Source organism: Podarcis erhardii (genome assembly GCF_964252035.2).
Source record: "Podarcis erhardii genome assembly, chromosome: 1".
NCBI classification, from domain to species: Eukaryota; Metazoa; Chordata; class Lepidosauria; order Squamata; family Lacertidae; genus Podarcis; species Podarcis erhardii.
The window spans coordinates 47300924-47313284 of NC_138497.1; the positions used below are offsets into that span (position 1 = coordinate 47300924).

General features: G+C 42.0%; 1 protein-coding gene across 1 annotated transcript in view; it reads right to left on the minus strand.

Annotated features, from left to right (window-relative positions):
* Window positions 1-4665: 4665 nt before the first annotated feature.
* The window catches only part of PCNX1 (pecanex 1), an 82893-nt gene continuing 75197 nt past the window's right edge, over window positions 4666-12361 (minus strand). The window contains exons 33-35 of the mRNA XM_081839062.1: window positions 11344-11860; window positions 9821-9961; window positions 4666-9196 (exon numbers count right to left, since the gene is read on the minus strand). Coding sequence (XP_081695188.1) covers window positions 9056-9196; window positions 9821-9961; window positions 11344-11860 — 799 coding nt within the window. The 3' untranslated portion in view covers window positions 4666-9055. The remainder of the gene's footprint in view (window positions 9197-9820; window positions 9962-11343; window positions 11861-12361) is intronic.

Genomic DNA, 12361 nt, shown 5'->3' on the forward strand with positions numbered 1-12361 from the left:
CCTTTCCCTTCCTCCCCCACAACAAACACTCTGTGAGGTGAGTGGCGCTGAGAGACTACAAAGAAGTGTAACTGGCCCAAGGTCACCCAGCAGCTGCATATGGAGGAGCAGAGATGCGAACCTGGTTCCCCAGATTACGAGACTACCGCTCTTAACCACTACACCACACTGGCTCTCAGAGAAGGCTATCAACGGCATAAAGAATAGACAGGAAATTGGGCAGAGGGGTGGGCACTGAACACAGAGTAGAAGGGAGATTGGGGCTGGTTGAAGAGGGAGAAGGGAGCTTACTAACCATGCTGGCTATTTGCTGCCTCTGGTTTCTGAAGGCCCAAATTGCTGAAACGACAGGAGGGGAGAGCAGTGCTGTGTTCAGGTTCTGCTTGCAGGCTTCTCATGGGCATTTGGTTGGCTTGTGTGAAAACAGGATGCTGCACTAGCAGGTCCACTGGCCTGATCCAGAAGGGCTGCCCTTACGTTCTCTGTACTACATCTGCTCAGGACTCCTTTGCAGACTTCTGAATACCTATACACCAATGGTTGTTTCATGGAAGTTAGCCTGGCTTTCCACTCTCACAAGCTTTTCATGCATGTGGAATCTATATTATTTGTATCTGAATTAGATCGGTTGTGGTAAGGGAAGCATTCGATGAAATATTTATTTCACAGATTTCAGGTGCTGGCTCGAAACGAAAGTGCCCCGTGGGCAAGATGATCCCGCCTGCTACAAGCCACAACAGCTCTATAACTCACCATTCCATTCCTTATGCTTAGCAACAGATGTGTTACAAGTGGTCAAGGGGTTAAAAGAGAAAGCTGCAGGGTGTGCACAGAACACCAACCCACAGACCTTTGGATCTAAGCCACTATCTTAAAATGAGGATTCCATTCATCTTCTGTGCAGCGACTAGCACACTGTGAATGCTGACTAAAAATAGAAAGGGTTGTTGCACTGGTAGTCAGCATTTTCGCTTCCCTTTGGATTCAAAAGGAGTCCCGTGCGCTACAGAATGTGTGTCAGCTCAGAGTACAGCACCTTTGAATGCTTCGATATACACCCTGCAATATTACCTATGTATGGTCATCATCCTCTCCCTCAGCACAGTTCACAGTCCACTCTGCAAGTTACACTACTTATCTTTATCTAACCCTTTTATGTGTCCCACCTGGATCCCCTCCCCTTGCAAATTATAACCTACCTTTCTCCTGTGGCTCCTTCTCCTTCAACATCCAAACTCCACACTATTTCCCCAGTTCTAAATCAAATAACAAAAAAACACCCAATCACTTGATCCATAAGAACGCAAGATAACACTGCTAGGCCAGCGGCCCATCTAGTTCAGCATCCTGTTCTGGACAGTTAAGTCCAGTCAAAGGCCGCTATGGGGTTGTGGCGCTCATTTCGCTTAAGGCGAGGCTGGCATTTGTCCACAGACAGTTTTCTGGGTCATGTGGCCAGCATGACTAAACTGCTTCTGACACAACGGAACACTGACGGAAACCAGAGTGCACGGAAACAACATTTACCTTCCCACCACAGTGGTACCAATTCATCTACTTGCACTGGTGTCAGCAGCTTTCCAACTGCTAGATTGGCAGGAGCTGGGACAGAGCAACGGGAGCTCACCCGGTCGCACGGATTCTATTCGCCAGCCTTCTGATTGACAAGCCCAAGAGGCTCGGTGGTTTAGACCAGTGTTTCCCAACCTTGGGCCTCCAGCTGTTTTTGGACTACAACTCCCATCATCCCTAGCTAGCAAGACCAGTGGTCAGGGATGATGGGAATTGTAGTTCAAAAACAGCTGGAGGCCCAAGGTTGGGAAACTGGTTTAGACCACAGCGCCACCCGCATCTCAGATGTCCATGAGAAACATGCAAAACAAGATCTAAGGGCAACAGCACTCTCCTCTCCTGTGATTTCCAGCAGTGGGTTTTCGGCAGCATACAAAGTCATCATGGGTAGTAACCTCCCTCCTCCCTCTCCAACTAAGCCCCAATTTCCCTTCTACTCTTTATGTCCTGGAACAAGCTGTTTATTGCCACTGCCGTGACTCGCTCTCCTTCAGTTCTGCTTTTGGGCACTTTTATACTACACTCCACTGAAACTGTCCTCGTGAAAATCACTCATGCCTTCCTCACCCCCCAAGCCCTCATCCTCTGTACCTTTGATACAGTTTATCATTCCTGCTTCACTCGCTTGCCCAACTTCTGCTATTCTGTCCTCAAAACTGGTTCTCTTCCTACTCATCAATTACTTGTGCAATGCTACCATAGAGGGATGCTCCTCGTCTTATTTAGGGTCCCCAAGGGCTTTGCACTTTGCTATTATTCTCTATAAACATTGTCCCTGGGGAGTCTTCGTTATGTCTCATGGCTTTCAGTAGCGTCTCTGCAGTAATGACAACACTGAGCTCAACTTTCTACCTAGTTAGCAGGTAAGAGAGTGAACATGGAATTCAAAATTTCAGCCAAAATTCTTATTTCAGCCTACCCATAATAGAAGAGTCATTAATCAAATAGTGAACATGTAATGCTTTGAAAGACTTTAAATGTAATGATTCATTGTTCAGCCATACCTCATAAGGTTCCTTGCTGAAGATTCCAGATCCAGTACATAACTCTAGAGGCAAGGTCCACAGGTAGCTGTTGTAGAAAGATTTTCTGTCCAAGGCCCTGCATGGTCAGAGTAGACCGTATTGGTCACGATGGACCAGTGGTCTTACTTGCTGAAAGAAACCTATGCATGTTTATTATAGCCCTGCAGTAGCCCAGCAGTTTCCTCTAGAAACGTTTCTGGTTCAAAAAACAAGGGGAATGTGAGTGTGACCTGGTAGAAATTATAGCTGAAAAATTTGTGCTATGGTTATGATCAATCACACTAATTTGGTTTTTAAAAGTTGACTTGTGAATGTGACTTTTCAGTACAGAACTGAATTTGTACTGTGATTTTCATTGTGTTTTTCAATTTCTTTAAATAGTTTTAAACTTTTTAATATGTTTTTTCGAGGGGGATGTTATTCGGCTATTTCTGTTTTCATTACCGCATTTACTCAAATCTAATTCTCACCTTTTTTGGCCAAATTACATTGCAAAAATTAAGATGTGCATTAGATTTGATGGCACATTTACATTCGCCATTACATTTTTAGTTTCAAGGTACTGAAATTTGAGGTGCACATTAGATTCGATGGCGCATTAGACTTGAATAAATACGGTGTGTATTTTGTGTTTTCATATTGTAATTCTTTCTTGTGAACCACCCTGAGACCTGCAGGTATAGGATGCTATATAAAGTTAATTAATGATGAAATAATAATAATAATAATAATAATGATGATGATGATGATGATGATGATGATGATAATTTGGCAGTGATCACATATAGGCAATGTAACTATTTATATGATGTAGGCCACAGAAGGAGAAGCTTTGGGCCTCTGGTTGCTGTTGAAGCATAACTCCCAGTGATCCTATTGGGGCCACGCTGTAGGAGCTGATGGAAGCTGGAGTTTGAGCAAGAAGTGGAAATCTAAAGGTTCCCCACCTGATTCCTCACCTCACATTTCAGCGGCACCTTGTGTGATGCCAAAATTCAGTGCCCCTAGGGCACCCTCTAGGGTTTGGCATCCAGTGTAACTGAACGGGTTGCGCTCCCCTAAATCCGCCTCTGGTGAGGCCTTCTCTCACAGCCTCCAACACCGTGGTGGTCACTGTCTCTTCCTTGCTGCGTTGGCTACCCTGTGCTGTTCCCTTCTTCTTTTAACCCTTTTGTGTGGCTGGAACATTCATTTGACTACCCAGTCTGCTTGCTTTTTAAAATAAACAAAAGCTTTGGGGCGCAGAGCACTACAAAGCAAAGTACCAGCTGAGGCTGATTACCCACCATTTTTATTTCCCCATTTTTATTTCTGGGTCCTGAAGGATTTGAGACGAGACAGGAGTCAGCTGTGCAGGTGGGCTGGTGCAGGTGGGCTGTGCGAACCACACTCAGGAGCTTCGCAGAGCTCTTTTAGTTAGCAAGATATGCAAAACCAGCCAGATACATTCAGGACGACTGCCCTTTGTCCTCCTCCAATCCCAAGCCCTCTGGGTGTTGCCCTGTGACTTGCGCTACCTGTTCCACCACGTCATGTTCCCATCAGAGAGGAAACTGAGCAACCCTTCTGCAAAGGAGACAAAGGTCAGAGACAGGGCACGGTACACTGCTGAGGAGACAAAAAGTTGAAGAGAGGGCATGGCGGCTAAACACGCTGTGGTGTGTCTTATGCTGCCCCACACCCTGCGAACACCATTCCTACAGGTTCCAGTGTAGAAAAGGAAGATCACAAGTGACTGGAGCTTGGGTGGTGTGGTGCTTAACTTCATAGCTGGGTCCTGCACCTTGCGCACCCCTCAACCTATCAGCTGCCAGTTAACTCTCTAGTGACATTTCAGATCCCTCTGGATTGCGGGGCTCTGAACTTCCAACCCTGAAGTCTGCACCAAGCAGAGCCAGTGGGCATACAATACATCACCATCTCCTTTCACGGATCAAGAGGTGACCCTCAATTTTTTAGATATTACTCTTCACCGGTAAAGTGTGAAAAGTGTGGGTGGTGCTCCTACAAAAGCCACAGGTGTGAGAAACCAAAAGATAAAATGAAAACAAAACCAAGGACAACAAGAGGAAAAAGACTTTTTTTTATTTCAGTGTTTCTTTCCACTGTCAATACTGTTCTTTTCAATGCATGTTGAAAACAAACCCCCCTCAGCTTTCCCCAGTTTTAAACAGCTACAATATTTACAGGCTGTTTCCAACAGCACACACACGCAGACACACACACGCACGCACACACCAAGTACACATGCCCCTATCCCTGGTAAGATCTCCATATGCTGGTAGATGCAAGGTATATATATATTCCACATCCCGTTTCAAACTCAGTTTACTTGCTTGCTTGCTCTGTTTTCTCCCTCCTGCAGTTCATTGTCAGGCTAAGTTTCACAAGGATGCTAACAAGTTTGACCTTCAAGCTATGAGAGTCGAAGTCGTAAGCGAGTGACTGTACAGGGCTGTGTGTATACACAGTCAAAAGTCAATGACAGGGTTTTGTTTTGTTTTTTAAAAAAAGTATTTGCATTACACCCCCTGAAGCCTTCTGGAGCAGCCATCTTAAAAACAGCCTTTTAAACAAATCTGGGTGAAAACTAGTCAAGGTCTGTAGTTCCCACCAAGGTGTTATGTACCCACCATCATTTTACTAAGGCACGGATTAAATACTGCTATAATTTCTTACACTGTCTAGCATCACAAAGCAAAGGGCATCATGTTTTTAAACACCAAGTAAGGCCAGACAAGTAGAAACCTATATAATAGGTAAAAGATAATCCCTTAATAAAATTAGGTATATAATACCATGGTGGCTTAACCTCATACCTAATATGAAGTATTTCTATATGCTCTGAAAGGGTCTTCCATTTATACCACTTCATTTAGTTAAGGTATTACTTTTTTTAAAAGGGCTTTTAACAAGAAGACTGACATCACTGGGTTATTTGATCTCGCAATAATTTATTTCAATGCCTGCTTTCCTAACATTTTGTCCCAAAGCAAAGTTTAAGGACTTCTTGCCATACCATTCAGAGTGTACATCTGGCCAGTGTTTTCGTACATTTCTGTCACCATCAGCTCCCAAATGACAAGACAGGGAGGTAAAGTTATGACAGAATTGAAATCAGAAACGTGTCAGACGCTCCTCTAAGAGATTTTTTTAAAAGAAAGACAGCAACACTTCTGTTGAAAACTTCCTTGCATTTTCTGGTTTACCAAAAAAAGTCTACAATTCACTACTGCAATATCGGATATGAGTAGGATTGTGTACTTTAGAAAAAAATCAAAGCATTTCAAAATGAGGTAAGAAAAGATTTTGCTTTATTTTCCCAGCGCATCAACTGGGAAGTTAAGCATGCTTCTATGTTTAATGATTCCCCCCAGGTCGGGTAGTCGTTATACATTTATAAATATCACCTGTAGAAAAACTAATTTTCACAAACTTTCTAAATATCTATCCTCAGAAGCTAGTCTAAGCACAGAGAAAAATTAATCCAGCAGATTACCAGCTACTTACAATATTGCCAAGTATTGAAAGGCAGAGTTTAGAAAAGTGCTAAGGTTTTTATTATTATTATTATTATTAAAAAATTGCACATTTTGCTGGAAAGGTTATAATCCGTGAAAATGTTGGATTATATTATGCCTCCATATAATGAAGGCTGTGTAGAATTTTACTTTTTGGTCAACAAACCCACCTAATGTAGTGCTCAAAGAGAAAAGCAGATGGGTTTTGGATAGAAATTCCCTATGTTTTAAGTGGGTGACCATACATTAAGAACCTAGAAAGCCAGAGCTCTTTCCCAATTAATGGAATATGGGCAACCTAAAAAACCTGAGGGTGAAACTGTGGTCACATACTTTTTTGAGATATTTTCACTGCTAACTGCATGATATTTCTACCTAATACTGGTGCAACTGGAACCACGTTGAGCTAATGACTTGCATACTAGGGACTTGGGTTCAATAACTGAATGTACCAAATTACAAAAGGATCTATATATGAACACATCAGAAGCCTTAAAATTACCATATCTTTTAAAAAACTGAATCTTGGATCAAGTGCAACCAGAGTGCAATATTCTAAGTCGCAGATTTGTAGGGTACTTGTCTCCAGCTGCATGTTAAAAATGGGAAAGCAGAATATTTTTTCTCAGAAAAATCTAGCACAGACCTGTCATAATGTACTCAAGTCACTGCCTTAGTCAAACTGACATTTTATTTTATTTTTTAAAAAACGCTTTTACTGATGGGTGTAATAGTGTGTGAGATCACTGGGTTTTTTTTTTTTTTAATGACTGGTTGTCCATCATTTAACAGTCTTGGGAAACTCAAGATAGGAGTGATAAATGAAATTTAAAAGTGTCAATTGAGAAGGAATACAAGAATGACCTGTCAACATACAGGCTGGTTTCTCTCATGCCTATAAAATGATGAAAATGCCAACACAGCCCAGTGCTAATTTGAAGACATTCAGACACTCGTGTGATAATTAATGAACACAGGCTGTAGCCCAGGCCAGAATAGCAAATTCTTTTCAATAGTTTTCTTACATTCATATTCTACCTCCTGCTCCCAAAGTTAAGCCTGTGATTTCACATGCATGAGAAACATGCAGTGAAATTCACATTACTGGGAAATGAAAATCTTTGCTCAATGTGTGACCTTAATGTGTGATCGTAAGTTTACTAGAAACAACATTCTATTGACACTTTGCATAGTGCAAAGGCTATAGTTCATGGCATAGGGCAAGTTGTATTTGGACATTAATACACATTAGGTCACAAGTACTTCAACTCTTTCATTAGGTGTATAATGCTTTTAATTTTACTGCAATTCCTCCCTTGCAAGATCACCCATAAAGCTTTTAAACTGAGGCAATACTTGGAAAGTTCCAGAGAATAAAAAGATGGCTGCTTCTAAAAGCTACAGCTGCAGACTGTGTTGAGTTTCCTATCGAGCCCTGCAGAGTTCCAGATCGCACACAGGAAACAATCCCTACATAACACAACTTTTCATGACTGCTGGGGGCAAGACACAGAATAATAGCACATTAAGAAGCTGCAGCTTCCTCTCCTCGTCCCAATGTTATTTGAGTAAATTGTTTCCCTGAAAACACACACACACACACTATGGAAAAAAACAAACAAACAAACAAATCTAAACACAGTAAAACCTAAGATATGCAACATAATTCAATTTCACAGTTATACTCGAAGTACAGTTATTATAGAATATATAATCACTGAAAATAAAATTCAAGTCACAGAAAAGAATGACTAAAGGGAGCTAAAAGGCGAAATGGTACAAATGATATGACAGTCAGGCTGTGCCTCCTGTATTTTTCCTTGAATTAAAAATAAAAACAACAACAACAACAACAACAACGACAACAACCCCCCAGCTGCTTCACCAGACTGAATATAGGAAGAAGTCCAAATGCACATAGAAAACCACTATCCCATTTAAAACACTGGGTCTCATCCAATTTCCCTTGAAAAAGTAAAAATTTATTCCAAAGGATGCCAATAGCATCTTTTAGTTGGCTCTGAGCTGGAAAGCAGCAAAAGGTAGAGACAGAAGATGCACAGTAGTGTGATTGGGCCCTTCGTAACAAGGTGAAATTACTGCACATTTGTGCCATCCATTAGTTTCACCCGGAGTGGCACCTCTGGCATGCTATTCTGCAATTATTTGTACTCCGCCATATATTGTGAATAGGACAATATGAATGTACTGATGCACAATCTAGTATATTAAGCCAGAAAAACGGATCAATGGCACAGGTCCTACCATCAGTATGAACATGGAGCGGGAGGGGGTTAATCCCAAAGGCAATTTAAATAATGGTATTTGTTTCTTTTTATATATTTAAACATACATATATAAATAAATGTTCTGAGCAACCTCAGACCCTTTGTTTTTAGTGCATTGCCATAAAAAAAAAATAGTGCAGTTTTCCCACTGAAACATTTCACTCACAAGAAATAAGAATCTTTTAAGTCTGGTCACTCTTGCCAAGAATAAACCCACCATTCTGCTTTACACTGAACTCAAGATTTATACGCTACTCGGGTTTTTTTAAAAAAAAAGAAAAGAAAAGATGAATGGAATCCACATTACTGTGACAAAACATGGCCATTTTTGGCAAAACGATTAGAAAAGCGAGATGTTCCTATTTTAAAACTGGAAAATGTGGGGTTCTTTTAAAGCACTGTAATGCATAAAATGAAGTATAAAACAGAACATTACCCTTCATGCAAAATGTTTTCCTCAGTAGCTAACTTGAAAAATAAAAATAAAAGCAACGCCCCTTATTTATTTTTGGGCCAGAGATTGACACACAACCACTTTGATTTCAAGTCTTTTTCTATTACTTGAGGCATGAGGAGCATCCTCCTGAGAACCCAACCTCATTTCTAAACCTTGCGGAGGAACAAGAAGCAGCTAAACTGTCCAAGCAGCTCACACTTCAGCCCCAAGTTCCAGGACTCCAGTTTCAATCACAGGAACATATTTGTCTTCAATCAGGACCAACAGGATAGTTTTGTCTATGTGAGATCTACTTCCTGGATCTCTGCTGCAAGGCACCCAACGGTGAATCACCTGGAGGAAGGACAAGCACAGAAAACTTAGATAGTGTAACTTTCATCATTCTGAAAGACTATGGAACTCAAGGCAATGACCCAGACTGGATGATCATCTTCTCCCTAATTGGTGGGGGGACCAAGGTTACGCTTCCATGTCTTGCCCATCAGATGTGTCTGCCCCATCTCAAAGACTGCTCAATATCTATCTGCAGGTATGCTAGTTGAACAGAGGGCGAACTGGTGTCTTTCCTTCTCATAATGTAGTTTATAGTGTAACAACCACTAGAAGAGGTATGAAGAACTGAAAGAGGAGAGGTGTTGAAAGGAAAGAAATGCAAACAATCCCATCTCTAAACCGATCTTTTGGGACAAGTGAGCACATTTCAAAGAGACATCCACTCCTGAAAACCTTATCGCTTCCCATTATGTCCCAATTGTGGAGATTACACAATACTGATTTCTCTCTCTCTCTCTCTCTCTCTCTCTCTCTCTCTCTCCCCCCCCCTCCCCCGCCCCCCCACAGTCTGATGCTGTTACCATCTAATAACAATATGGAGTATTCCTCAGTATGTTGTATGTTCAATGGGACTGTTAGGATAAATGTTCCAATCCCAAAAATGCACGGCAGAGAGCAACTTACATGGCCTTCCATGCCTTCCTGAGGACTCCAGTCTTTCCAGCTGTTTCTTCCAGCTTTTAACCGTATCATCTCATCTGGCCACTGCAGTTCCTTTCTTTTGGACAAGTTGATCCCCTCCAATACCTGGCTGGGATCCATTATCTGCAACAGGAAGTGTTTAAAATATTTTGGAATAATCTGTTTAAATGGAAATTAAATTCTCACTTTTGCTATTGGAAAAAGGATATTGTACTAGGACAGTACCACTTCAGTACACAGGGGAGGGGCTGCATAATTTAATATTCCCCCATTGTAAACCCATTCCCCCAATCTTCCAAATTTTGTTACCAATACTAGTTAATACTAGGCATGCAAATCTCTTCATTTTATAAGCTTTGGTACGTAGAATAAAACAGGAACACATTCCTAATCTCCTAGGCTGCGCCTATAGCGTGGGAAGGCCAGCTAGTTGATGTAATGCTTTGAAGGATTTGTGAACTCCAGAATGATCAGTTAAGGTTACTAGTCGACATAGGGTATGCGGAAAAGAATGGCAATCATTGTAAGGCAGCCTTAAAGCTCAAAAGCTGTGTTGGAAACATGCCAAGTCGCGTGCCTCTTTCAAACCTTTGTATCTTTCGTGGTCTGGAGCCTGCAGGTATTTGTAAGTAGTAGAAAGTATATCATCTCTACAGATACTTTGCCATAAGAACCTCAGCTCCATTCTCTAGAATATTGCATTACACAAGAGGTCGAAAACTAACGTACCACTCACTGGCTAGTGATGAGTGCTGATTCTAAAGATTGTAAAGAAGACTGGGAATCAGATATATTTTATTATGTATTTATATTCTGCTGGAAGCTGCCCAGAATGGCTGGGGGAACCTAACCAGCTATGTGGAGTATAAATAATAAAATAATTAATAATAATAATACAGCAGTCATGAAATTAAAAGACACCTGCTTCTTGGGAAAAAAGCAATGACAAACCTAGACAGAATCTTAAAAAGCAGAAACATCACCTTGCCGACAAAGGTTCATATAGTTAAAGCTATGGTTTTCCCAGTAGTGATGTATGGAAGTGAGAGCTGGACCATAAAGAAGGCTAATCGCCGAAGAATTGATGCTTCTGAATTATGGTGTTGGAGGAGACTCTTGAGAGTCCCATGGACTGCAAGAAGATCAAACCTCTCCATTCTGAAGGAAATCATCCCTGAGTGCTCACTGGAAAGACAGATCATGAAATTGAGGCTCCAGTACTTTGGCCACCTCATGAGAAGAGAAGACTCCCTGGAAAAGACCCTGATGTTGGGAAAGATGGAGGGCACAAGGAGAAGGGGACGGCAGAGGACGAGATGGTTGGACAGCGTTCTTGAAACTACCAGCATGAGTTTGACCAAACTGCGGGAGGCAGTGGAAGACCGGAGTGCCTGGCTTTCTCTGGTCCATGGGGTCACGAAGAGTCAGACACGACTAAACAACAACAACAACAACAATAATAAATGTTATTATTCCCACTGCTACTACTATTCAAGCTGATTTACCTGAATTCTATATCTAACATCCTCCCTTTTGGTTTGTGTCTGGTTGACAGGGCTCACATGTGTGCCTGGCTGTGCATCAGTAACGTTACTCATTCCCTCTGTCCCTAGAAATCCAACGAGGGCATGCTGCTTGCAGGCAGGGATACTTTGGCTGGAGCTGCTTGAGGAAGGTAGGCCATGTTGCATGTTGGCAACACCTGTCTGGCTTGGGGGGTCCATTTGGTTCACCATGGACAGACGCGACTGGATGGACGATGGAAGATTGCGAAGGGAGATCTGGCTGGTGGAGGAGCGTCGGCAAGGCACAAAGCCAGTAGTGGACGTGCGCAGGGATGAATGACGACTGCTGTAGCAATAGGACGACTGGCTGGCAACTGAGGCACGAGCAGGAGAGTGTCTGACAAGGCTGGACTGCACAGAATGAGCACTATGACTGGTGCCTAATAAGGAAATAAAGGACCATGAGAGCAAAGGGTGAGTGGAAGTCTTTTGATATCTTAACAGCTTTATTTTAAGCCTTTAATATACCAGTTCTTTCTTGATGTAAAATTGATCAGCAAATTAGAAAAGCTCCACGAGGTTTCAATACTTGTCAAATAATTCAAATCCACAATCTGTTCCAGCGCCTTCTGGAAGTACAACTTTCATTCATACACAAGTATAAAACATACCTGATAAAGGATAAATACCATCTACTTTCTACATGATTCAAAATGAACTGTTCCATTTCTCCTCATCTTTGTTCAGTTGCCTCGTCTAAGCTGCTTTACCATGTCATCAGCTATTTCTGCACAGTGGCATATTAGCTGAACTGGGCAATGTTTTCCATACCACCACAGATTTGGGTTCTGTTTGAGACATAACGCTGTCAAAACTGTCTAACCCATGTGCTGAGCTGCTGCATACACAGAGCTCATAGTGGGTGCTTAAAGCAACCATGTGGAGGAATTTAAAATAGCCTTGTTCTGGCAGGCATAAGATGTGTAACAGCCTCAAGTCCTTCACTGGGCAAATGCTG